The sequence below is a fragment of the Microtus pennsylvanicus genome, chromosome 1 (genome assembly GCF_037038515.1).
Source record: "Microtus pennsylvanicus isolate mMicPen1 chromosome 1, mMicPen1.hap1, whole genome shotgun sequence".
In the NCBI taxonomy this organism is placed as follows: Eukaryota; Metazoa; Chordata; class Mammalia; order Rodentia; family Cricetidae; genus Microtus; species Microtus pennsylvanicus.
In genome coordinates this window covers 60,632,796-60,660,116 of record NC_134579.1, presented here as the reverse complement: position 1 = coordinate 60,660,116, position 27,321 = coordinate 60,632,796, and the positions used below count along the sequence as shown (strand labels likewise).

General features: G+C 46.0%; 1 protein-coding gene across 28 annotated transcripts in view; it reads right to left on the bottom strand.

Moving 5' to 3' along the window:
* Kalrn (kalirin RhoGEF kinase) overlaps positions 1 to 27,321 on the bottom strand; it is a 605,871-nt gene that overhangs the window by 264,522 nt on the left and 314,028 nt on the right. For 24 of the 28 annotated variants that reach the window (XM_075965457.1, XM_075965466.1, XM_075965494.1 and 21 more), the window contains exons 12-15: positions 25,808 to 26,016; positions 21,927 to 22,101; positions 12,389 to 12,584; positions 3,952 to 4,118 (exon numbers count right to left, since the gene is read on the bottom strand). In XM_075965457.1, coding sequence (XP_075821572.1) covers positions 3,952 to 4,118; positions 12,389 to 12,584; positions 21,927 to 22,101; positions 25,808 to 26,016 — 747 coding nt within the window. The remainder of the gene's footprint in view (positions 1 to 3,951; positions 4,119 to 12,388; positions 12,585 to 21,926; positions 22,102 to 25,807; positions 26,017 to 27,321) is intronic. The other 4 variants (XM_075965525.1, XM_075965514.1, XM_075965683.1 and 1 more) reach the window with 1 other exon arrangement.

The following is a 27,321-nucleotide window of genomic DNA, read 5'->3' as shown; positions in this document are numbered from 1 at the left end:
GAAAGCTGTTCTCAAGGCAACCGACTGGATTGTTGCCGTAGATGACCTCTCTTGAGGTACAGTTAGTTCTGCAACTCCAACCACAAAATAAATTCTTGGCTCCTTAGATGTCTACCTTCAGAATTCCTTAGTTCTGAAAGTTCATGAGGCTATATGTGTTCATCATTTATGGTTTTATAGGCTGTGTCCATATTCCTTATGTCTTCTTAATTATCTCCGTTTGGAAACAATGTCCTTTTGTTCCTCTCACTTGGCGCTGCCCCAGCTCCTTACCAACCCTGATACACAGTCATCAAAACTGAACACAGTATTCATCACAGAAGTATAAGGGCAAGCTAATATCTTTTTCTTTGTTTTGAGTGTCCACCCTGATTATAAGCAAATTCTGGCAAGATTTTGGCCCAGAGGAGCAATCCAATATTCTACAAAAGCATTTTAGCTCGTTTCATGTTAAATACAGTGCTGTGCAGGAATACATATGGAAATGCATTCTATTTCAAACCATTAGGTCATCTACCTCCCCAAACGTCATGAATGTATCTGATGCGTGTGAGGTCATCTTTACCACAAGTAGTAATTTTGCTGGAAGAGACAGGAGAATTCCATGGGGTCTGGAGAGTGATCTGAGGGGCATGTGGGTGGCCTGGGAACGTGGCTCATGTGCTGTAATCAGTGCAGCTGTTTCCTTGGAAGGTCTGCCTTTCTTCAAGAGTGCATACTGCCTTATCATAGATACATGTACTCACTAAGGAAGAAATCGGTGGCATTATCAACTGCATCTGTGTGGATTAATTGAAGATAAATCTCAGTCCAATGTCTATGAATTCTTCATTATTCAAAGCTTCACCTTAGTATAATTTCCAGGTAACTACACTGAAGATTATGATGGCCACATACAGTCAAATCTAAATCTAACCTTTAATCTATGAGCTCCGACAACAGAGCTATATCATAATACACTATTGTTCCCTCCTATTCTCGGCCTCATTAATGGCACTTCAATTAATATCTCTCTTTTTTTTCTCTCTCTCTTTCTCTCTCTCTCCCCTCTCTTCTCTCCTTTCTTCTCCCCTCCTATTCTCTCCCCTCCCCTCCCCTCCCCTCCCCTGTCCTCCCCTCCCCTCCAGACTGCATCTGAACTTAGTTTCACTGATCAATACTGACATCTAAATTAGCTCCCTTTTCCAAGTGTCAACAGCTTAGAAATCAGTATTTCCTGCTCCACCAATTTCCATCAGACACAAATACTCCCTCTGAAACTGGACCAGATGATCCTTGAGGAAAGAGCTTGTACTGACAGAGAAACAAACCTGATGAGCGGTGGCTTAACCAAGCTGCAGTGCCCTGGTGCTGTCAAGGACTGCCGTCCTTAGGGAAGGCCGCTCTGGGTTTCTCGAGAGTCAAATGGATGTTCATTCTTTTTTGTTTCTTTGTTTGTTTTTGTTTTTGAGGAGGGTTTCTCTGTATAGCCCTGGCTGTCCTGGAACTGTCTCTGTAGACTAGACTGGTCTTGAACTCAGAGAGATCCACCTGCCTCTGCCTCTCAAGAGCATTCATCATGCAGATTTGAACTAGGATTGCCCTATGGGTCATCCATGCCATACGTCTGAGAGATACCTGCATCTGTCCTCTCATTCATGAGATTATGAATGGGAATGTATACAGATATCCGTCCATTGATCCTGGAACAATACATAAAACCAAAACCAAAACTTTCGGGTTTTCTTCAAAGTCCAACAGGAATGCTTGGCTCTCCACTTGGTTTGAAAGTTCCTTCCTGTCAGCCGCTGCTCATGAAATGGCCAGGTATGGGCTCATGGGTAGACTCTGACATGCTACAGCCCTGCTGACCTCAAGCAGAGCCATCTCTGTGAAACCTAGGCTACCCCTGAGTCCAGGCTACCCCCACCCATCTTAGACATGGTGAGGCCACCAAAGCCCGACTGGGCTCTCCTGCTGGCTCCTACAGCTTCTGCATGTGCAGGGTGGTGGTGGGGCTCTGTGGAGGAAAACCTTGGATTTTGGAGGTGTGAGTTCTAGCTAACCTCTCCAAAGGCCCGGGCTGTGCTTTCATCCTCCAGTACCTCAGGTTTCTCACAGACAATACTTTCCCGCAAGGGCTCATTCTCAAAAAGCTGGATCTTTCTTTTTCTTCCATATGAAAATAATGCGCCTACCATGACTGTTGAGAGTGTTAAAATGTATATGCATGTTACTGTTCTCCATATGAATAACAGGTGGGGCCCTGGTGTGACTAGGGTGAGAAAGTCTGGATGGCTCAGTTGACAAGACAGGGGTGTGACTCCTGGGTCCTCAGTGCACACGTGTGTAGGCTCTTGCTGAGTGCTGACTGGAAGAGAGGGAGAGTGGAGATCATTTCCCCCAACACAACAACCTTATAACAAGTGTGGCACAAGCATCAGCCAGGGCCATCCTAAATGTAAGCAACTGAGCGATAGTTAAATGAGACGACATGCTTATGCCAACTTAGCTGATTTCAATCTAAGCTCCAGTCATCACTGCATAGAAGAAAAAAATGTTTTAAGTGTAGAAGACGCTTCTCCATCTAGAATAATTGTGGAGGAGGAGCTTGGCTCCAAGAAGCAGGACAGTGATTCCCTTAGGAGAGGGCGGAGCAGACAGTAGCAGTCACTGAAGTAAGATGGCGTCTGCTCTGCAGAAAGGCATTCCTAGACTCTGGGAGGGTGGTGGTATGCTCTTTCCTTGTTGTGACCATTGTCTGGGGGACCCTCTAGGCTTTTGTGCCTCATCTGAGGAACAGAAATAGTGTCTGCCTCAGAGAGAAGCTGGGAAGATTGCTGGACACAGAAAGGGCCCAGAGAAGTATAACTCCTAATGTTTTCACTTCTTCAACCTCACTTTGTTCAGGAGAAGCCTCCATCCACCGTTTACAATAACTGCTACTTAGTCTGCTTATGATAGCAACATTTACAACTGGGTCACTGTGTATACATCTCTGGAAGTCTTAGCAACATCCTCGGGTAAAATGCTCAGTATGAAACCTTGTGCAGATAAAAGTCCTCTGCCCTTAACATTATTTTTTTAATGGCAAGAAAATATTCTTGTATGATATATATGTATTTATTCACATGTGTGCATGTGTGATTGTGGCTGTGAGGGTGTGTGTGTGTGTATATGTAAACATATGTGTGAACCTGATGTCTGGTATCTTTCTCAGTTTCTCTCCACTTTCCATGTGGATGCCGGGAGCCGAGCATGGGTTCTCCTCAAGAGCAACAAGTGCTCTTAACTACTGAACCATCTCTCCAGCCCCCACACTGCTTCCTGAGATAAGATCTCTTACTGTACTGGGAACTCACCGGCTCGGCTGGACTGGTGAGCCAGTGAGTTCTAAGGATTTGCCCATCCCTACTGCCCCTGCCCCATCCTTGCTCTGTGGATGCACAATGTTTCGGCTGCCTCGTTTGTGGGGTCTGGGGATCCAAACTCAGTTGCCTATGTTTGTGTAACAATCACTTTACCCAATATTTCCAGTTCCTAAAAGTGTTATTTTAAGAACACCTTGGAAACAATGGTAATTGCTACTACTTGGTCATTACTCACCAACTCTGTGTCAGGAGCTGGGCCAGGCCCAGAGGTGCCCCAAGGAGATCAACCTGGCTCAACAGTGGAGTATGTTCACTGAGAAAGAATTTTTATTTCTCACTGAATATGTGACAGAATCGAGCATGGGAAAGGAGAGAATAATTCAGTAAAGAACACCAATAATCCTCTGTAGTGTTCCTAGATTATAGGATGGGACAGGAACAATGCATTTAAAGTTTGAGCCATTGTCCCACTGGGCCTTTGGTGACTACAGTCAAGCCTACAGAAATTAATCCAACTAGTTCACACCCCAGCTTTTTTTTGAAGGCATACCTGTGGTTCTGTGCGCCTCCTTTCAGGAGGGCAGGTGCCAGGCTGACTCACCTGTTTGACCTCGGCCTGAAGGTGCCGCAGTTGGAGACACTGTTCCAGTCGCTTGTGAGTCTGCTCCGCATTGAGCTCCAGTTCATGCTGCTTCTCGTGGAGAAACTCCAGCAATTCCTGCACCTGAGCTGCCAGGTCAATGTCCTTTTCACAGATTAACTCAATTCCTGGTTTTAAAAAAAAATTGCAAGCATTTAAAAACCAGGCTGCATGGTGATGACAACATTGCCTTAATTATGTAAGAAAGATGGACTTTGGGAGCGGCCATTATTGGCCCTCTCCCAACCTCTACAGAGCTCTCGGTGCAGCTGGACAGATCCTGCAATTAGTCCTTGCTTAGGATGCTAGGAACATGCTGGCTCTTTAGAATGAATGAATCCTTTGTCCAGGAAGCGATTTTCAATAACGACAAGACCAGTTCCTTTTCATAAACAGGAGAGAGGGCGCTGCAATTCTGGAAGCCCATCCTAGGCAAGACAGTGCCTGGCGGCACCTGTGTGGAGACTTATCAACACCCAGACCCTTAAGCAAACTTCTGAACCATCTCGGAAATGATAAAGCCCAATCAAAAGGACCCTGTCTCAGGAACTCCTGCCAAGGGCATATTCTATTTTAACTGCTTAGCTATCATTTATGGTTAGATGAAAGTAACTACTTAAATCTCCTAAGAAATCAATGTTACCTTCCAAATAGACACAATAAATATTCCCAACAATAACACAGGGACACTGAACATTATTCATTCAGAAAATCTGCCAGCTTTACGTTTTGCCCACACATGGAGCTTGCTCACTGTTCTACTGACTCAAAGCAGTTCCAAGGCCAGTCACTTGCTGATTCGTGTTTCCAGGGTTTATGAACATAGCACCCAACCCAGAAAAACAGCCAGCTTGTAATGGGCATGACAATCAGTACCCGCCAGCCAAAGGTACAGCTCTGTCCTGGTCACCTTCCCACCTTGCCCTTTCTGTATTCCTCTCCTGACACTTTAGCACAGACTTGCTTGCTTTCTTCTCTGTTCATCCAATGTTCTGTTTACCTATCACCGGCAGGGTCCAAGACAGCCTGCCTCTAATGGATTTTGGCTTCAGTAGGGTTACTGATAAAGCCATTTCTTTCCCTTACTGGTGGCTAGAATTTTAGTGGCTTTTGTTCTGTTTCGTCTTTTGTTTTTTAGCTTGCAAAATCCAGAGAGAATGTGTACTCGCTCTAGACCCAGTCCTGAGTTAGAATCCTGACCTTGAGCACGTCACTGTAAGTCTCAGAAGCTGGGATTTTCCACAGCTACCCACCTCCTACACACACTGCACAACTAGATGAGACGATGCACATTAGGTGTCTGTCACCTACACACGTGGGTATGGTGTACATGTCACACACACACACCGCCAACGGAGAACAATGTTTACACAAGTATAGACCTGACCCCTTGTTCCATCTCTAACCTCGGACTTACAACTTCCAGTCTTACACGCACGCGTCTTGGTTCCTGTCCAGGATGCAAACTGTGACCCATGCTGCTCATGATTGGTTGTCTACTTATTGGAGGGGTCAGCCTGGCCTGGTTCTTAGCCCCGGGGTAATTCTAACTCAGGACTGCCCATCAGTTCTGATCCTTGACTCTACCTTAGAGTCAGGTTTCTCATCTTGTAGCCTCTGACCCAAAGCAGTTGAGGTCTTGATGCCTACTTACATCATGTGTGAGATACAGCAGACTGGGGTCCCAACAAAAATGGGGTTCATATTAAAATCCCAGCAGCTAAGCTCCCAAAGGAGCACACCAAACTCAACATATGGCCGCCTACAACATCAATCATCTCTGGGAGATGCCTCCATTACCCTGGCATACCATCAGAAACCCATCCCTGCCACCCACATGCCTGCATCTGCATCTGGGAAGCACAAGGCACGTCTGCCCACACGGGGGAAAATTCGTTTCTGGAGGCAAAAATAGTGTTTTATATAAGGACAATATGGGAGAGTGGGAAAAAATATTTTCTGGTGTTACATGATAATAATTTCAGTATCTCTTCATGTTTATTTTTTTTTCTGTGAGTTTCATAATTCCAAGTCCCTGCTCCTGAAATATCTGTGGGAGACGGAAAAGAACGGCTTGTTCTTTTGGCAGCCAACCCCCTCTGGTTGCTATTTTCAGTTACCAGGGGGGTGCGGCAGGTAGAACATCTCTTGGGATGAAATAGAAAGAAGAATCAGAGCGATTTCTACTCCTCGTGCCTCGGCGGGGGAGCGGGGATGACCTCCGACCCTACGCTGACTTTCTGCAAATGCAATTTCAGCTCCATCTCTGCTTCGCTGAAGTTACAGTCTGGCTCTGTTCCAGCTCATCTTCCTCTGTCGCATCTCTAGTCTTCAATATACTGGGCTCCCTCTTTCTTTGGGAGGCAGGGGGGTGAACCCCTGTCTCTCTCATCACATGTGAATGGCTGCTCAAAGTTAGAAACTCAGCAGGGATGCTTGCTCAGCATGTCACTGAGAACCAGTACCCCAAGACCCAAGCTGTGCAATTCTGCTTGTGTGTTGCGGTCTTATGTGATGAAGGCAGGGAATGCAGGGGTAAGGGAATGTTGACTGCACTTCTTCAGTTACAGGTAGCACAAAGAGAGGACCATAAAGGCTTATCCTCGCCACATGCAGAGGAGCCCATTCCACACTCTTTCTTCCCCTGCTCTCGCTGGTGTGAGTTCAGCTAAAGCCAGCTGGTGACAGGAAAGTATCCAGATGTTCCCTGGGTAGACTTTGTCCTTGTCAACACTGCCCTCAATTTGATGTCAGACCTAGCTGCCCTGCTTAGGGGTTCAGTAATAATGCAGAATGACAATAGTTACTTATTCATTTTGGTCATCACGGAGTGGATATATTTGTCTTTCATTTTATTTTTCTTTTTAAGATTTCTTTTCAATGTCCCCCTACAGGAACCCGGACTGATCGCCCCTCAAAGGTGACTTCTTAGACCGTGCTCATCCTGTGACTGGAATGTAGGCTCTCTGATGTCAGGGCCAAGTTTGTTCCATTCATCATTGCCTCTTCTGACTGTGTGCTCGGCTCATATTACTCATGCCCAGCTCTGGCCAGTGAGCGAGCAGGCCTCTTTAGGGATGAAGTGGGTTTGCGTAGCCTGTGGAGAGCTCTGAGTAGCGTCAGACTTAGGTTTAAAGCTACGCTCTGAAACTTACAAATGGTAACAGTCTGGGGTCTGTACCCTGTCCCAAGCCTTGGTTTCCTCATCTGTGCAATGGGAATCATAACTACAGACCGCAACAAGGACTAGGTACAGTATATATGGTGTCTGGCACTTCTGTCAGCTCCAAATACTCGTTTTCCACGGTGACCTTTTTACTTGAGGGACATTCATGAGAATATAGTGCTGATTCCTGAGGAAACTGCTAAATAGTTTACACACACAAAATCTAATGATGGGCATTCATGTACTTGCTCAATGTATATTGCCATACACTATGGTGTTTTGAATGTTACTAGATTAATGTTTTCACCATGGTTCACACTGGGTTTACCTGGAGAACCTTTGAAAACCACCATGTCCTGTAAACACCACAGGCCTAGAATCTCTGGCTGGCTGGAACTTGGCCATTAGATATTCATAAAGGCCCCGAGGAAAGGCTAACGACAATCAGAGTTCATAAGCACTAGACAGGATGACAGCAGCCACAGCCCAAGAAGCAGATATTTCATTCTATACCCAGTTTAGAGCACTCTGCGTTCATGCTCCAGGTCACGGCTAATCAAGTGGCTCTCTGTAGGTCATGGTACTATCTTACTATTGTTTTTGTGGAGCTAGAATTGGACCCAGGACTGTGCACATGAGGCAAGTGTTCTGCCACTGAGTGACAATCCCGGCCTCCACCATCACTTTAATTTTCTCAAGAAAAGAGACAACTCAGTTAGGGACCAGAGTTGGGCATCCCTGGCTATACCACCAGACCCAGAAGGCTCTCAGCTGTTTCTGTTCTTACAGACAGTGTTTGCCTCAGCTAGAAGACATCTTCTCTTCCCTCCACTCCAGCCACTCATCTTTCTAGGCCATTTTTTAATCATATTTTTTAGATCAGTGTTGTCAACCTCAGCACAGAAGCTTAAGGACAGTCTAAGCCCACTGCAGACCAACCGAGGATGACTCCCAGGCGGTGAATCCCAGACACCTGTATTTTAAAGTGTTCCCCAGGTGACTCTCAATGTGTGGATCTGTTTTGCACCACTGGCTTCCGTTAAGATTCTTTTCCTTTCTTCTCAGTGCCAATAGTTCCCATCCCTGCTAAACCTAGAGTAGCTTTTCATTCTGAAAAAGAACAGCCTTTGCACTTCCTTTCCATTTATGGCACAGAGAAAATGACTTGTGGTCTATTATTTTTGCCTTCATTTGTCCCACCCACACCAATGTTCATTCTTGTTTAATTTAGCAAATGTCATCATTGAGCATTCGCTATGAATAAGACATAACCACCGTGCTAGAGGCTGCTGTGTGGAAAGACCTCACTCACGTGGTTCAAGTAGCTACTGGGAACCAAGCAATCCCAATAGGATGCTCCGTGGGCTAGAATGCAAGCATGCCACTGGATACCTCGTGCCTAGCTGGACCACTTCCATGCTCTTGTGTGACCGCATGTTGTATATCGCCTTTCCTTAGAGAAAGGCGAGGCTTTGGGGAGATAGGATGACAAGTTCCAGGACACACAGGTGGGAAGAATGACTGGCATTCACCCCCGTACTTCCTCTCACATTTGTGTTCTTAGCCTGCATGCTGCAGGAGGCTCTCCACAAGCACACTTTAAGTATGTATTTCCTGGTGGTGCAGACATGTAATCCCTGAGATTTAGGAGGTAGAGACAAGAGAATAGCAGGTGTAAGATCTGCCTGGGCTACAGAGTGAGCCAAAGAACAGCCCGTGCAACTTAGTAAAAACTGGTCCCCAAATAAAAAGTTAAAACTAAAAGAGACAGAGGTAGAATGTGTCCCTAGCAAGTGTGATGTCATAGGTTCAAGTCTCACTGCCACCAACAGAATGTTCAACCGCTGAGCTGATATTCCCAGTAGGAGCAGCCAACTCAAGGCATTACTGACACAGACGCCAAGGATATTTTTGTGCATGTGCATATGCTTAAGTGTTTATATACAGTAATGTAGTGTGTACCTGTACCGTGTGTGCGTGCTTGGAGGCTGTACATTAACACTGATTGTCTTCCTCTATCATTTTCCCTACTATCTTTTGAAAAGGCTCTCTTCATTGAACCTGGGGCTCACTGATGGCCTCAACTGGCTAAAAAGTGAACTATGGGGACTCGCCTGCTTCTCTGCCTCGCCTGCTCCTTTCAGGGTTAGGATCACAAAAGTGTGCCACTGTGCCCTGGGATCCAAACCCAGGTCCTCGTGCTTCAACCACTGAGCCATCTCTTTAACCATCCACAAGAAATTTTCCAGACTTAAAAACGTGACGTGAAAGGGGAGCTTGATACTTTCAACCACAAAAGCAACAAGTCTGTAAGTCATGACGTTCTTGTCTTAGGACTAAGGTCCAATGTCACAGTTGGCTGGATCCAGGACCTGGGTAGAAATCAGCACGACAGGAGGCTGAACCACGGCAAACAGGAACTGGAAGGGATTTGCAAACCAAGTCCATACGCTAGACTAAACAGAGAGACTGAGGTCTAACGAAGAAGAAACAGAATGTTCAGTCAGGCTGCTCTTGGGCAGCAGAACTGGACTTGGAATTCAGAGAGCAAGTTTTCCTAACAGCAAAATCTACCACCACCCAACCTGAGGGTCAAGCAGACAGAGCTGCAGTGAGGAAAGGGTGGGAGCTGACTGGGATAGTTTTCCTGTTTCCCCAACTCCTAAGGGGATGCTGACTCATACCAAGGCTTTTGCGTCGGGTAGTACTGTGGGTATACTGGAGGCTTCTGGGAAACCTGACTCAATGCTGTGAACATCACACCTGAAAATAAGCACATGTAAATTCGGGTTTTGTTTTGTTTTTTTTGTTTTTGTTTTTTTTTTTAGAGCAGGCTGGCCTCAAACTCACAGAGATCCCCCTACCTCTGCCTCTGAGTGCTGGGATTAAAGGCATGTGCTACCACCGCCCGGCCACATGCAAATTCTTCAGTTCCATGAACTACTAAAAATAACCAGGTATAAGCCTTCATTAATGTAGCAGGAAGGGAGAAAAGTCTTCATTTTGACCATTGTCCTTATTTTCTGGTACAATTGTTTATTTTTACCTTTACTCAAAATTCATTCTCAGACCTTTATCTCTGAAATTCTGCATTCCTTAGTGGAGTCCTGCTCTGCATCCACCACCACCCCCACACTCTCCCCCCAGGTCCAGAGTGACTCTGACCTGTTGTGCTCAGAGTGGCCCAGATGCTTCTCTGCAGGGAGGGGCAAAGACAGACAGTGAGCCTTCCTAAAACCCAAGGATCCATTTCCCTTTCTGTCTCACAGGCTCTGCCAGACTGAACAGCTAGCTATGGTAGGCGGAGGGGAACAGGCAGTCTCAGTGGAGAGGGCTGAGGAGGCCAACCAAACTTCAGCAAAGCTCTGATCTAGAACAGGATATTGTGGGGGTGGGCAGCCCATCTGCCTGGGGGTACTGTCACCCACTCAGCCCTCCTGCTTCAGATGGATGCCAAGCACAGCCAACCTCCAGTCACAAGCAGTCCTCAGAGGCTGCCAGCTCCCAGCAGTCTTTCGGGTACCATGGGTATTTGGATCTGGAGATAGAAGTTGGCTTGCTGAAGGTCACATCAGTACACGTGTCCATTTGAGGAACCACGCAGAAAGATGAAGGACAAGCGTCTGGGCTGCTCTGCCCAGCCTGTCTTCTAGTTACCGTGTATCTCTGGACTTCCATCACAGCTACATGGCCAGCTGTAGAGAGCCATAAAGGGAGCTGCAGGGGTAAACCAACCCCTGAGCACAGATAAGATGCTCAACCATGGAAAAGGGACCACCAACAGGATGCTCAACCACAGAAAAGAGACCACCAACCACTGTGCCATCCTCTCCCTGCGTCTCAAATGTCAACAGACATCCGATCTACCCAGAGATTCTGTTTGCACGGAGACTCAGACTTGCACTCACAAACATCTCTCTGAAGGTGGGCCCGAGCACTGCCGTTCTGAGAAGTCCCCAGGAAGACTGCGAGTGGACAGCCCTTCTTTGTGGGCTGTACACTTAGAGTGAGCTGTGTCTCACAGACAACTGCATCCTGTTTATGACACAGAAGGAAATTCATGGGATGATTTTGGTGTAAACAGAACTCAGTGGGCTCTCCCTGCTCTGGTCCAAGGTGATGTTCATTGGAACGGCTTACAAGGCTTGCTTTTCAGACTGCTAAAGTAAATACAATATTGTAAAGTTCGGTTGGACTTTCAGGTGCTTTCTGTCTATTTCACGGTAATGTTCCCCACCAGAGGTGTGTAGCCCAACTGTGTTTTAAAGATGTGACAGCCTCAGTCCAACTGCTTCGGCCTGGATAGCAGGGAACATGACAACAGGCTATGTGGGGATGGAGAGGTGGCAGAAGCCCGGCCTTGCACAGCTCGTAGAAAAGCCAGGTGCTTTCCTTTGCTCTGCACTCCCTATCTCCCCGAAATGCTTTGCCTCGCTCTAGTTCCAGAAAATGCGATCACATGTTTATTGCATACGTTTTGAATAACGTTTCTTGAACAGAAAAAGCCCTAAATAATGTCATGATTTCCTAAGAAGTGATGAAATTACATGATCTTCCATAAACTTTTATCAGCACTACTTAAACTCATCTACAGATCAGTCATTAAAAACAACAGAACTCAAGGATTCTGGGAAGTATCAGCCAGAGATCAGGGGAACGCCTACGAGGTAGCAGAAGGAGCCAGGACTGAGGCATCAGTGGCAGAGTGGCATAGGAGCTTGCTACCACCCCCCATGGCACAGGAGCTCACTACCACCCCCCATAGCACAGGAGCTCACTACCACCCCCCACGGCACAGGAGCTCACTACCACCCCCCACGGCACAGGAGCTCACTACCACCCCCCATAGCACAGGAGCTCACTACCACCCCCCATGGCACAGGAGCTCACTACCACCCCCCATAGCACAGGAGCTCACTACCCACCGCAGCAAACAACTCTACAGGTCTCAAACTGCTCTTGGTTTGTTTCTTAACTACCACTTTTAAAACCTTGCACCAATTCCCACCACTGATTCTTCCACTCCCTCCTGAGAACCCAGAGACTTTGGCTCTAGTCTCTCCTTTTCCACAGCCTAACCTGGACGGCCCTGCATAAGTTACTTCAGCTCTTACGACTCTGTTTCCTCTTTAAAACAGAGGCAAATTTTATACTCTTTGTCTCTGTAGGTATAAATCTGGAAGACCTTTGCTTCCATCCTCACTTCTGCCAAGGGAACGAGAAGCCACTCACCTGAGGCCTGCACCTCCATGATATACTGGTGCAGGTCCTGGCCCTGCTGGATGACCTCAAAGGTCATGTTGTTCATGGCCAGCTTCCTCTCCGTGTGGCGCTGTAGCCGCTGCTCTGCCAGGGTCAGATCCTCCGTGTTGAAGTCATTCATCTGCCGGAGCAAGTCCTCATTCCAGGCATCCAGCTCTGCTGTCACCTGGGAGAAGCAGCATCATCAGATAGTGCTTGCTGGGCCCACAAGAGGCTGCTAGGTCACAGCTCTTGGCTGAAAGCCTTATCAACTAACCCACCCCTGGCTTTCCACTTCCCAAAGGTTTCCCCAGGGCTCAATGTCTATAGCAACAGCAAATGAATGGCTGTGAGCATCTGCACACTGAATAACGGTTTATAAAGTTTTGGCATATTCATCTCATCATGACCCTCACAATGGCCCAGCCAGGCTGGCGGTATGGCAGTCTCCGGGTCTTGCTTCACTCAGAGAGATGGAGTAGCGTGGCTGAAGTTCGCCTTGATAGGGACACAGTCGTCCAGTTCTCCCATCTGCAAAGACTTTACCCATCGTCTCACAACTGTTATTATAAAATATTTCATAGATGAAGAAACCTTCAGAGCTAAGTAGTTAGTGTACTCCAGAAGCCAAAATTGGGGGCTAGAGAAGCCTGGGGAATGGCTCAGGGTCTCAGTTAAGGGTCTGGTGAATATCAAAGCCCGGGTTTCCCTTCTGGTTACTGTGTTCCATTGTGCTAGATTCTCTCTCTTCATTACAAAGGCTGAGAGCTGAAAAGTGTGACCAAACCAAGAGTATATACATAACATTCCATTCGCAACCTGTGGGTCACAACCCTTTGGGAGGATTGAGTGACTCTTTCACAGGGGTCACCTAAGACCATTAGAAAACACTGATATTTACATTATGATTCATACCAGTAGCAAAATTAGAGTCATGAAGTAGCAACGAGAATAGTTTTATGGCTCAGGATCAGCACATGAGGAACTGTATTAAAGGGTTACAGCTTTAGAAAGGCTGAGAACCACTGCTCTAGAAAAACCCAGCAGATTATAATCTACTGAAAGCAGTAATGATGCTAACGAAGTCTTGAGCATGGAATAAATAAAAGCATTGCCCTGACGCGGACTGGCTAGTTGTTCATGCTCTACACCTTAACTCAAGTGAGTGCACCTAACTGCTTCCAGTTGTCTGCTAACAAACACCTCGTCCTCCACCCTCTTCACAGTCTCTGCAGTAAACCACAGAGAAGGACTTCCAAAGCACTGGATTACACTATTCCACAAATCAAAGTTTCCATGATGCCTTGTGTGTCATACCCACAACCACTGAAGGAAAGCATGTGTGTGGCCATCTTTTCTGAGGACTGGGAACGGAAGTCTCTCTGGGTCACACAGTTGCAGCGTGGCCCAGTCTAAGTGCATGTCTTGGAGCTTCAGTTTAGTGGTTTCCATTACACTGGGTCGCATCCCAGCTGACAGGTGGCATCATTGTTATAGTGACCGAATGCACGTTGCTCTAAAGGCATCGGAGGACACCAGGAAGTAGAAGCCAGCTAGAAGCAAAAGCAGTGCTGCTGTATTGCAAGCTATGGACCATGCAGACTTGGTTGGGAGAACAAAGCAGTCCTTTGCAAGGGGCTGCTTGCCTGGGCTATAGGATTCCATTTGTTGTCTAAGGGTAAGATCTTCCTTCTAGCAAAACAGAAGCAGACAAAAGCACAGCAGCTGGCTTTGAAGTGGCGATGCAGGGACTGAAGAATTCCTCCCTGATGGCTCTGGTTCCCACTTCATGCCCCAGATCTTTTCAGTAAGAAAACAGATTTCTGTTGGACCCTTGTCTTTGAGGAACACTTTACTTTCTAACTGCAGTTGGGGTTAAATGGAGAATAAGAGATACCTCATTTTATAATTTATGAATGGACGTGCTGCTATAAATGCTACTAGAAGTCGGCTTTTGCCTCCTATATTGTAAAAAGTTAGGAGTATGATTCACATGAAGTGCACATCTTTTGAGCACTCAGTTCTGAGAGTTTGGACAATTTCCTACGTTTGGATAGATAGTCATCACACAAAGTAAAACACAGACCCATCACTGCAGGGAGCTCATTTTCAGCCATTTCCTTGTGCGTCCCTTGCACGAGGAAGCACTTTCAGAGATCTGTCAGGGAGGGCTGCCTATTCTCGGATTTTCCATGACTGAAATCAGAGAGCACACACTTTCTGCCTGGCCTTGGGCTCAGCATGCTTCTTTATGTAAGTCAGTGTTGTATCCATTGTTGACGCCTTGCTGGAAACGAGTGGAATCCATTCCCCAGATGGCTCACAACTTGTGTATTTTCTCTCCTGCCGACCAGAGTGTGTTGTTACTGTGAGTAAGGCTGATGTGTGAAGTCTCACACCACTCTGTCTGAGGGCATAGCGTTTCACTGCTTTTGAGTGGAATGGGTTCGTGTTTCTAAGCAAGCAGCAGGGTCCGTCAAGGGGATTATAACGTGTGACGGCCCCAGTAACAATGGATGGAAGTTCCAGGTGCCCACCGCCTTCACCACCTTCTGTCACTAAGGTCTGTTCAGTCTTGACACTACCACATGGGAAACGATAGATCACTGCCGTTGTAAAATGGACCGACCTCGTGGCTATTGATGTGGATAATATTTTTATATGCTTTGCTGACTATTTTACATCTACCTTTATAAAGAGCTTTTTTATTCTGTCGGTGTTTGTTTTTTGAGACAGATGTTGCCATGTAGCCAAGGCTAGCCCTAAACTGAAAATCACCCACCTCAGACTACATGCTGGGATTATAGCAATGTAACCACCACATCCAGCTGGTGGATCATCTTCAGGCTATATATCTGTAAGTCTCCTCAATATGTTTGAATATAAATTCTTTATGAGACAATCTACTGAAATAGGCAAAACCATAACTTTAGGTCTGTTCCTTGCCTGGAAATACAGGGAATCAGGGTGAAACTAATAACAAGGCATGAGGAGGGGCGGGGCCTGCCCTGTTATTTCAGTTTCAACGTTTGCTTTGTTTCTACAAAACTGATCCTACAAATGGGTCTTTCTGTCACAAGAGGATTCCAGATGGTCCCAAGGCCAGGAATCTCTGTACAAGCTGGTGTTGGGGTCAGAAGACGGTTTCAGGTGGGAAAAAGAGGCTCCGGGGTCTGGCACCTTGGGACTACGTCCTAAGCCAAAGGGAAAATCTATCGTCACCTGTGTTCAGTGTTTCTACACTCTGCCTCCTCTCTTCTCACCCCTCCACCCTCTTCTATTGACAAAGGCAGGCTGACGCTGAAGGCCACTGTGTGGCCTGAAGGAGGAGGGCTGCCAGAGCCAGCTGTTGAACATCTGACTTCAGGGGCTACTTCCCCGACCTATAGCTCTTCAGCTGCCAGCTGATTCATTCCTTTTCCTAGTTTCCTGAAACACAGTCAGCCAGAGTGCTCAGTCTGACCTGTATGTATTCAACATGTCCTGGGGATAGTCTCTTTCAGGAGTATTTTATGTCCTCAAGGAACATTCTTTTACTGGTTTCTTTTCCACTTCTTTCTAGGGTCCACGGCTGGCTTACAACAGGGGCTCATTTTGTCCTTTTGCTCCTAATTTCACCTTACCTTACTGCTAACGAGCAAGGTCATTTTCCACCTGTACATTACGCTCTTCTGTGGTTTCTTGCTGGTCCTGAGAGTGAGCTCAGCCTAATCATCACCTGGTACCACAGCTCTGAAACACCTTTGATCCTAAGAGTGGCTCAGCCCCACCATCACCTGGGTACCACAGCTCAGCCCCATCACCACTTGGGTACCACAGCTCTGAAATGCCCTTGTCAGCCTCCTAATCTACCCAAGTAAGTTCCTGATCACTCTTCAGAACACACCCTACACCTCAAAAGCTTCACAATCTGCCAGGCACAGACAATCACCCCAACACTTGGGGTGGTGGAGGTGGGAGTGGGGGTGCATCTGCTCTCACAGAGACAAGACTGAGAAGTAGAGCCTGCACTGGAAATGAACTTGGTGATTTAACTAAATTTGGAGAGGATTTGGCTAAGCTTAAAGTAGAGCCTGAACCAAACAAAACAGAGGAGATAGAAGGCTCCCAAGTGCACCCAGCTTTTAGCCGGCCTGTTTTGTTGTTTTCTTCCACTCAATTAGCTCCTCATCAACTCCCAGACTGCTTAGCAACCCCAGTGGCCCTGGGGCCTCTGTCTTCTTCACTCGCTTGATTCCGAGTTTTCAGATATGATAACTAAGTCCAGTGTGTGGCTGAAGAACGAGGCCCTTCTCAAGGGGCCTGAAGAATGATGGCCTCTTTGAGAGATATTTTGGAATGAATATTGTTCTAAAAATTGTCTGTTCTAGAGATACCCAGAAGGGAATTAGATAAATAGCTAAAACTTCATTTTTTAAAGAGAAGATAAGAAGTGAGAGAAGAAGCCCAAGACTTTCCGACCAGAATTGAGTCACCAAGATCAATATTGTGCTGCTAAACAGCTGGTGGACAGGAGTTATCCTGTTCCCGTACAGTCCTCAGGCTCCTCCCATGCTCAGTCTTCTGACGTGTTTAGGTTTGGAGAACTTGTTAACCCTCTTCCGCAAGTATTTTATTCTACACCTGTCTAAATAAAAAAAAATTATCTTCCTCTTTTCTTATCTTCCCTTTCTTTACTCCTTTTCTTTAAAAAATAATCATAAATCAATGTGGTGGTTTGAATGAGAATATATTTAAATGCTTGGTTCTCAGTACATGGGACTGTTTGGGAAGGATTGAAAGGTATGGCCTTGTTGAAGGAGGTGTGTCACTGGGGGTGGGAGCTAAGGCTTCCAAAAGCTCGGCCATTACCAGTTAGCTCTCTCTGTCTCATGCTTGTGGATCAGGATACAGGTCCTCAGCTACTGCTCTATTGCCAAGAGCCTGCCTCCCTGCCGTCCACCATGCTCCCCACTCTGATGGTCACAGATTCACCCTCTGAAACTGTATTACTTTCTTACACAAGTTGCCTTGGTCATGGCGTCCTGGAATAGCAATAGAAAAGTAACTAAGAAAATCAGGTGTTTTGTGTTTGTTTGCTTTGTCTTTTTTTTTTTTTACTTGAACTTTTAAATCAATATGTTCCTTGACTGAGTCAATAAATTAATTGTTTATGGCCTTGTGTAAATACTAGGCCTAATTTACCACTGTAAAATAGTATGCTTAACTTTTTACAGTAGGGCATTTTGGAGGCCAATGGAAAATACTTAGTTTTCAATTTTTTCATTTTAAGAAATGTCAAGTCTCCCAAGGTGTTTTTTTTTTTCCAACATATATTTGTTGCTCATTCTTTACCTGGCAGAGCATGAGAGCTGGGCATCCTTTTGTCCTGGGTAAGCCACATTCCTGGCTGTAGAGTGTGTGTCTGTCTGGTGCTACTGCATCTTTACTGGGGCACAAAGGCACACAGCATGGAACCTTGATGAGATCATCTGAGCTCCAGACCTAAGCGTCCATCAGGGATCTCTGATAATCTACTGAAAACCATGGCTCTTGGGAAGTTGTACATATAAACGAGTGCTAATGAGGGTTTTTGAATTTTTATTTTCATTTATTCTTTTGAAGGAAGATGTTAGGGGAACCTCCCGATGATTCTGATACGAGCTTAACAAAAACTTTAGAGGCAACTCTTAATGTTTTGAAGGAGGCTGACTTCACTGTATTCATTATGTGACCCCTTCTCATAAGTATGCTTAGAAAATGCCACCAAGAAGAAAAACTTTAAAATATGTCCTCAAATAGACCTTGTTGGGAGGGGTTAGTCAGTATTCAATCCTTTGTAGTTTCGCAGTGTAGCAAGGGAAGAAGAGATGAAGCTAAGCGGGGCAATGAGGTCCTTAGGTGGCATGGCCCACTGTGACCATGGAGGGTTACTGCTGTGTCCCTGGAGAGGTGTGCCCACTGAGCACCACAGAGTCCTGATGACTGAGGCCAACGTTTCAAACATCTACAAGCTTGACAGTGACATGAAAATTAAAGGCTCTCTATTTTCATAAGTTGTAGGACTATGCAAGCAAAAAAACAAACAAACAAAAAAAACAAAAAACGGAAAGAAGAAAAACAAAGAAAGAGAAAGAGAGGGAAGCTATCACATAAGTTAGAAAAAGAAAGTTAGTATATTAAAAGCGCCTAGCTCAGGGAAGAGAAATAGCAACACAAAGCTAGATAAGTTCGGGCACGAGGTCATTGAAAGTCCCTGCCTTCCATGATATACACTGGGAGACGCCAGTCTCAAGCAGGACACGTTCTCACCATGGGCTAGCTCGAGTCCCTTTCTCAGAGGGCATTGAAGAGCAGCGACACTCAGAGGTCACGCTTTTCTAGAAGGAACTGGGAATGCATCTCACACAGACGAGAGATCTCTGGGTTTCCAGATACAGGACAGAACCGTGATGGACATACTCAAATATTTTCAAGAATTTGAAACAGTTCCCCCCTATTTTCTAATTTTCTCAGGAGACAGTCAAGAACAAAAGTAAAAATGGTCAGAGATTTTGATTCAGTAAAACAATGAAATCCTGATTTTTCTTCCTTCTCCTCAATCCTCTTTTTCTGAGATCTGGAGATTTTTCTAGCTGAGATGGGAAGACACCCTCCAAGTTGCCAAATTCTGGCCCCTGGTTGGCCTTCTTATCGGATATAAACTCATGAGAAAAATCCTGTTTGCAGCCTGGCTGGACCAGGTGTTGCCCATTCTGTATCTCTACATACTGTGCCTCCCTATCATAGACTCAGCATGCTGATGATTCTGTCCACGTGTTTCTCTAACTTGCCCCCTCAATGTTCTGATAAATGTCCACTGAGCTGAATTTCTATGCAGGAGAATAGCCAAGAGAACAATCACATTTCAACCTAAGACATTAACATGTACACATTGAATTATCTGAGAAGTCAAGATCAACAGTAAGGTACAGCCAGCTTTCCTTTCTTTGGGCAGAAGCTTCCTCTTGTAATGAAACCTTCCCAGGTTCTGCCTGATTCCCACTCATCCTCATAAAAACCTGATAACTTGAGAGTTGGTGGCTCTATTTCTTATTAGGGTTAATAATAGTTCGTATAACTTTCAAGTTCATTAAGCAAGCTTTGCAATTGTAGACTGAGAGATATTTTGAAAGACTCTATCTGTGGTCCATACTTTCACAAAATTACTTATTTAGAGTCTATTTTCTTGGTGTTATTTTGAGTACTCCTCCAAGCTGTGCATGCTCCCCTCAAGGAAGGCCACAGTCTGATCCGAGGACAAGCGTCCCTCTATAAACGTGCATCTATACACATTATCTGCACACATATTTTATCAGGCCGGTGAGAAGTCTGCCCCATTCCTCCAGAGTCTCACCAGCAGATTGGTGATCACGAGGCAGTTGGCAGATTGGTACAGAGCAGGAGAGGGCTTCTTAGAGCAGGCAGCAGCCACACTCAACCCCGAGAGGCTGCCCGTGGCACAGCTGTTCATTGTTGTCAGTGTTCTTCAAGTTATTGCTCTTTTCGTGCCCCCATTAAATGAATGTATCTATCGTCTAGTTTACACGAAAGCAACCCTGCACGGAGACACATGGCTTAGCAGATTCCCCGCAAAGAAAATGCTGTTTGGAGAAAACCCAAATCATGAAAGCAAAAAAGCACTGAACTTCCTGTCAGCTACATTATGGGCTAAAGAGACAATGACAATCAAATCAGATCTGTTAAACAAGCAAAATATAATTGGAAACTATCAGAAGACTACTTGAAATCTGAAATCACAGCACCTCATGAAAAAGTTAAACCTCATCCAAGGTTACTATAGAGTTTTGGGATTACTAGCCAATTACTGAACATTTTTATAATTAAAAAACTACTCTGTGTGTGTGTGTGTGTTAAAGGGGGGCTATACCTTCAAAAACATTTTATTGAAAATGTGAATAATCAAAAAAACTGAGACCACTGGCTTATTTCTATTTCTAAACACATTTATTTCTGATTATTCTAGTTGTAGAAAGCTTAGAAATGCAAGAAAATATCAAAGATAAAATAATTTTTCCAAGTCCTTGCCACCATGAAATACACATTATTAGCCCATGTCTTCTGCTCTCTCCTGTCACGATGAATTCATACGAATGCCTTTCACAGAGGGGTGGAGTCTATAGACTTCATAGGGCTGCACTCTGGGTCTGGAGACAAGCTGCCCAAGAAGGTATGTCAGGAATGCAGCCACATCCTGGTACTGAGCTTAATAAACCTGGGACTAGTTTCTCTTCCATGGTGAACACATTATGATCTCATTCCAGGTGATAATGTGAAAGCCACATGTGCCACCCTGACTGAGCAGAAAGAGGCAGGGCAGCAGTGTGTGCTTTCCGAATGTTTAAGTTAATTAGAGCATCTCAGCCATCAGTGTGATATGGCTGAGGAGTCATGCTTAGATGGCCCAGATGTCAGGGTAGCGGACCTGCTCCACTTCCAGTAATCCCTAGAAACTTGGACTGTGTCCACCAAATGCCTTCCTTTAGGAACAAAACCAGAGCTGCACTGTCCCGGCTTGTGTCAGTTCTGACGTGGCTCTTTTCACAGAAACCACCCTCAGTTTCACACTCCGAAGCTTCTCCAGCAATGAGTTCCTATCCCCACACTGAGGCACAGTTGGTACTTGAGACAATCTCATCGCCCTTAAAAATCCCTTATGACCATCTGACTTGAGGCAGAGCTTCCCATGGGTCTGCAGGATTTTCATTTCTAGCTAGGATTGGATGCAGCAGCTCCCTCCAGCTTTCTACCTGCTCCCAGGTGGGGACCAGACCCTCTGAAACTTGATGTCATATTTCATGTCAATAGATGCAAAACCAAACTACTATTTTTATCCCTTTCATTTTATCAGCCCCTCATGCTATTTGCCCACCACATACCAAGTGTTTTAAGGTGCTGTTCCATACTAGGGGAAGGGATCTTGTATGTAGAATAGCTAAAGAATACAGAATCTATAAATGAAATAAAAACCCCTCTGCCAACATTTGAGTTATTCCTAACTTTAATGTATTTGACTTGCATTTCTTTAAAAGGTTATTCTCTACATATGCTACGGATTGTCTTTCTTCTTGGAGCTGCCGACTTCACAGCTACAGTGTGACGTCCACTAACGCCCGGCCTGCGTGCATCAGCTAAGGCGGCTGCCTAACTTGAAAACCTTCGCTCATGGAACCAGGGAGCCCTGTGACATTCCTTTAAGAACCCCACACCCAGCCGTGCAGTTGTTTAGGAACCAAGCAAGATGTAATGAACAGTGACAAAAAGCTGCCCAGTGCAGCGGCCCACACCAGGAGGTGAGCAGAGGGGCTCTGCTCAGCAGTCAGGATGGAGGGGACTCGTGGGATGTGAGTCCTGTGAGTTCTAAAGTGACGTCTAATACACAATCCCTCTGATTTCTTCACGCTACCTACCACTCTGCAGATGCAGCAGTAGCCTCGGCCGTCATCCTCCCCGCCCCTCCCTTCCCGTCTTCTCTCCTGCTTCCCCGTACCTCGATGGTGTACTGCTCGAAGATGCGCAGCTGCAGGAAGATGTCCAGCTTGATCTTCCGCTCGTGAAACAGTTCTTCCATCTGCACCTGAGCATCATCCAGCTGCTGGAGGACAGACTCGATATGGCTGATAGAGCTCGTGTGGGGCGTCTTGTTGTTGGACACAGCTGAGTCCCTGTGGCAGAGCACGGAAAGAAGAGAGAGAGGGGGCCTTGCTGTGTTAAAAGTGATGGAGGAGCAGGGTGGTTCTCCGCACCTGGGCAAAGGGGATGCGAACAGGTTAGCCTTTTAACAGACTCTCAGAGGGCCACTGTGGCCTGATACCATCTTCTTAGCAGGAAAACCAGAGATGAATGAATTCACCCTTTTTGGAATTCATACTTTTATTTCCAAGATTTGCTGCTCTCCTATCCTCAAAGGGATAGAAGGAAATAAACTGAGAGAAAGGTCATAAAACATCAGAAAAATAGAATGACTCCATATACATGGCTAGTCTAAGATACAGCTTTAACACACACACATATGCACACACGCACACACGCACACAACAGAAAACATAAAGGTAGACAAAGGAATTTGAAAAGCAAAACCAAAAACCTTCCTATTTCTACCTCACAGGACTGTTAAAATAAAATGGCATTATGGATACCAAAATTATCCGCCTACTTCACAATGCTGTGCTTACACTGTGGGCTGATGTTCTGAAACAGACTTCAAGCCACAGTTAGGGAAGCATAGGATCTAAATCCTGTAAACACAGTTTAGGTTCCTGTGCTGACCTATCTAGGCTGCTGGCCTTGGGAAATCACCAACTCCAACCTCTTTTGACAAACAGACTTCATCTCTCCCTCCTCACCCTACATTTTTGCCACGAAGTAGGCAGTTGTGTGAACTGTGGCCAGGCACAAGCAATGAGCCTGAAAGAGCACAAGGAAGTGTCAAGGGTTTCCCTAGGGCGTGGTCAACCTGGGAGGTAAGGCTAGATCACATGGGCTGGGACAAGGATTTCAGAGAGGATGGGTTTTGATTTGGCAGAAGGGAGGAGACTGTTCCCTCAGTGGCCCCTATAAAAGAAGTAAGGATACGAGGCGAGACACATTGCAGAGTGGAACCAGGTTACAAAGAGATGGACTTGTTCAGGAAAATGACTTTGGAGGTGGTGAGACCACCAAAGAGACACTTAAAGTTATGGAGCTTATGAAACATAAATTCTGTAGAACCCAGAATCCAGAACTTTAAAATGTGAAATGAATTTGCACACATTCACTGTGTGACGCTTTGTTTCTTACGCAGCGTAGAAGGTGGATGGACAAAGGAGAAAGCCACAGTGTAAAATTCTCTCTGTAGCGGTCCTGAAGGCCAGGCACTTTTAGTTTGGGCGTGTCTCAGAAGCAGCAGGGCCTGAGGACACACTATCTGTTCCTGAAGCTCCTAAGGGCTCTTATGTCAAGTAGCTCTTCCTATGCCACTCAGAGCGGTCCTAGGCCGACCTCCTGTCCTGCTCTTGGTGCATCAGAGCCAGAAACGGGCACAGTTTCTGTCTCCACTACTGTGTAAATACTCCAGTCATAAAAAGAACCTGAGGTGTGGCTAACAATGGTCACCGTGTATTTGCCGAACGTCTTGCTATTGGGAGGATCAGGCTGTTCTCTCAGACACTCCCTCATACGGTCTCCCAAGGAAGACACGGATTTCTACCCTGGTGTACAGCAATTGCACGGCGTCATACTAGGAATCCCAGAGATGATCCACAGCTGCCTCAGAACTCTAAGGAAGCGTGTCAGAAACACGGAAGACACAGAGAAGCCATGCTCCCGAGGTAGATGAGAGACCCTGCCTGTGTCCTCTGAGCCCCACTCATGGTATACTCTTTGAAAGTTCTGGTGTCAGGGCGGGAAGGATAAGACAGAGTCAGGCAGTGGACAAACGGATGTTACTGGGCTAGGCGAGAGTCAGGCCAGCGGATAAATGTGGCTGTCACTGGTGCTCTTGGACACGTGTATATGGTACTTGCTAAAAAAAAATCCATCAACTTAAACATTGTGGAGCCATCATCACTCACATTGTGGCCTCCACTACCACTGTGCAGCCTTCAGCCCTAGGGCACTGTGTAAGACTAGCAGTTGGGAAGAACGTGTGGCTTCTGCAGGCTCGGCCCTACAGAATAAATCCAGCCAGCCAGTTTGTGAAGTGTTTCAAAGAGAAGACAAAACCATCATAGAATCCTACAGCTGGCAGAGAGTCCAGAGTACGTGCCTTAATTATACAAACGAGGCAGCCGAGACTCAGCAGGCTAAGTGACTGCCCACTAGTTAGACTTTTCGTTCAAAGCGAATGACAGTAGAGTTTCCTAGGTAGGCAGACAAAACCACCATGCATTATATATTCATGAAGGTGAACTGGGGGGAAGGCAAAGAGGCTTGTTAGTATGCAATAGGAAATTTTAGTACATCTCGTGTGCATGTTTAGAATAGAAATGATTAATTTCCAACAGGAAAAAAAAACTTGCCAGGGCCTCCTAAAGGTAATTTTTCATTGTTTATTTAATTGGACAATTGGTATGGGGGAAAAGCTTTCTCCAGTTGAAGTAATACCCTCAGGCCTGAGGGCTGGCCTGGGACTTGTTGATGAGATTATTTCTGTCTATAGCTGGCAGAGGTCCCAGCACTTGGCGATTTGGGGGCAGGAACAAGTCCCTGAGGGCAGGCATCATTAGCACCATCAAACCTTATTTATGCAGCACCTGGGCATGGGACTGGTTGCTGAGGGCTCGCCTAAGGCTTAGTGACAGTTTATCTGAGGAGTCAGTGCCCTTGACAGGGACAGAAACTAGACATTGGTGCCAACAGAAAACAATCAGTGGTGCGGGCAATTCCAGACAAACACTCAGCTTTCAACAGGGTTTTCCTGTTGTACTCATTTCTGTGTGCTAAAGTTGACAACGAGGGAGTTTCATTATCTAGACAGTAAGGGACCGTGAGAAGGTCATAGTGGACCTTCCCTCCATCCTTAGGAACCCAAAGCAAAGCAATGGGGCTACAGAATTCAGAGCGCAGCCCAAGATCAAAGGATAGATGTGAGGAGCAGAGGAGGCCCTGAGTGTGTGAAGGCCTGAGTGGGTGTGTGTTGTTGGCATGAGCTGGCCATATCAAGGACCATAGCCTCAAACCTGCGGGAAAATGGCAAGGCCTCCCCACACCCTACAAGATTAGGCTCAAAGGGATGGTATTCTCTGGTCTGTGTGGACGGTGAAAATAAGTGCACAAAATGTCCACTGTAGATTTCTCCCCTTGGATATTTATGGTCTGGAGTCTGCTCCCTGATAGAGGCTGCTGCTACTGAGATTAACTAAACCTCTTTGATTCAGGTGTATACCATAAACCCTGCCTCCTTGTTTAGCTGCCTGGAAGAACCCCACTTCTAAGTTGAACTGTATAAAATAAACACACTGAGCTTCCAGAGCGGCTGCTGAGACATCTCCATCAAAGACCCTAGTTCACTCGACCCCAGCTCCTTTTCTTCGTTCCCTTCATTCTCCATCCCTGGAGCTGTGCTGGATGCAGCAGCTGGATAACACTGCATTTACTAATGTGTATCTCTCTGCATGGCCAAATATGTCATTATTCTTTATGAAAATGCCATTCTTTTTATCGATTGCTGAATATCATCAAATAATACTCCAAAGCATTAGAACTTTCTTTGAACGCTTCGGTCTAAACTCAAGCTGGATGAGGTAAAAGCATCTGTACGTCTTGCAGACAAAGCAATGGAAGCTCACACAAAGACCACAAAACAGGCGGTGGTGGAGTCAAGACAAAGACAGAACTTATCTTGTATCTAGCCCGAGGTATTTCCCACTGGAAATCACTGCCCATGCTGACCTGGCCTCGGTGGGCTCCCCCAGGGAGGGAGGCGCTGACCTGAGCTGCTGTATCAGGTCTTCGCCTTCCTTGATGACATTGAGAGTGGCATCCAGGGTGGCGGTCTGCTGCTGCTGGAACTGCTTGATCAGTTCCTGGACCGCATCCACAGAGTCTGCACAGACATCCTCCAGCATCTCCTTCTGCAGGTCTTCCATCCATGTCCACAGCTGTTTGGGAGAGAGCAGAGACTCTACTCAGGGCTGAAGAGAGAGGTTATCCGGGGCGAGGGCAACGAAAACTGGAGAGGAGTCACATCCTAGACCAGGAGCCGCTGTCGTCATCAGCATACCTATGGGCCAGAGTGTGTTTCTACACTGATACTCGGTACCCATCTTTGCCAAGTTCACTTCTTGAGTACTGATACTGCCTAAGGATGGGAAAACCAATTATTTCGGGGAAACCTGCAAGCCTGTTTGAGCAAATCAATAATTACTCATCTTTGAGAGACCAGGATGAACAGGAGACTGGAGTAGATGAACATTTTATCTTTTAGAAAAGAGCAAGTGGATGGTTCTGCACACTTCCTCCAGGCATCTAGAGACTTGCTTCCTGGAAATTGATCGAGATATTGTATAGAAATTGATCATATTGCAAATATGCAAAAGGATGCCACCTGGTAAGAGTCAAGTAGAGATGAAGTGTAGCCTAACTCTTGTTCTTTTTACCATTGCTAGTTTATTTGGAAAGTTGGTGGTAAAGGTGCAGCTTCTCTACATTTCAGTGAGAGTGTAAGACATGTCCACCTTCTACTCAAGATGGTGAGATGGGGTCAAGATGACATGAGCGGACAGACAACTTTAAAGAAGCCAAACCTAATGTTTTGAATAAATGAGCCCAGAAGCAATGAAGGATCAGAGGAATTACTGAGAACTTATCATTAATTGCTTGCTCACCTAGCAAAACGTGTTTTTTGTTTCTAGACCTCTGGATCTAATGGAGCTGTATTATGGCCCATTGCTCCCTACTTGAATACATGACCCCTGCTCTGTCCATTCTTTCTCCTAGAACACACATGGTTCTAAACTAAAATCGCTATACACAATGGGATGGGACTAATTTGGGAATCTCTGGGACCTCGTTAGAATAGAGTGGTTAAGAGAGCCCTTTAGTGGTGAACGTAGGTCAACCTTAGTAGTTTAACCAGTGAAGCCAGAAATGGTTGGCCAGAGTTGCTGTCCTTCATGATTATCAGGGTGCCAAAGAAAAGGGCAACCAAGAAAAGCTGGAGGGAAGGGGATAGCCAAGGAAGAAAAATGGGGAGGGGTGGGGTGACAATAGTGGTAATAAGGTTTGTGGATGAGTGGTTTACATTCCCCTTTCTCCCTGCTGATTGGCTGCTGGGTTGGTTGCATGTGGTGATCTTTTGGGATGCTGAAAGGTAGCATCATCTCCACAGGCAAGCTTCACCCTTAGCCACTTGGAAGGGATTGTTTGATTCTCTTTGTTCTGTTTAATTTCTGACACTAGCTTTA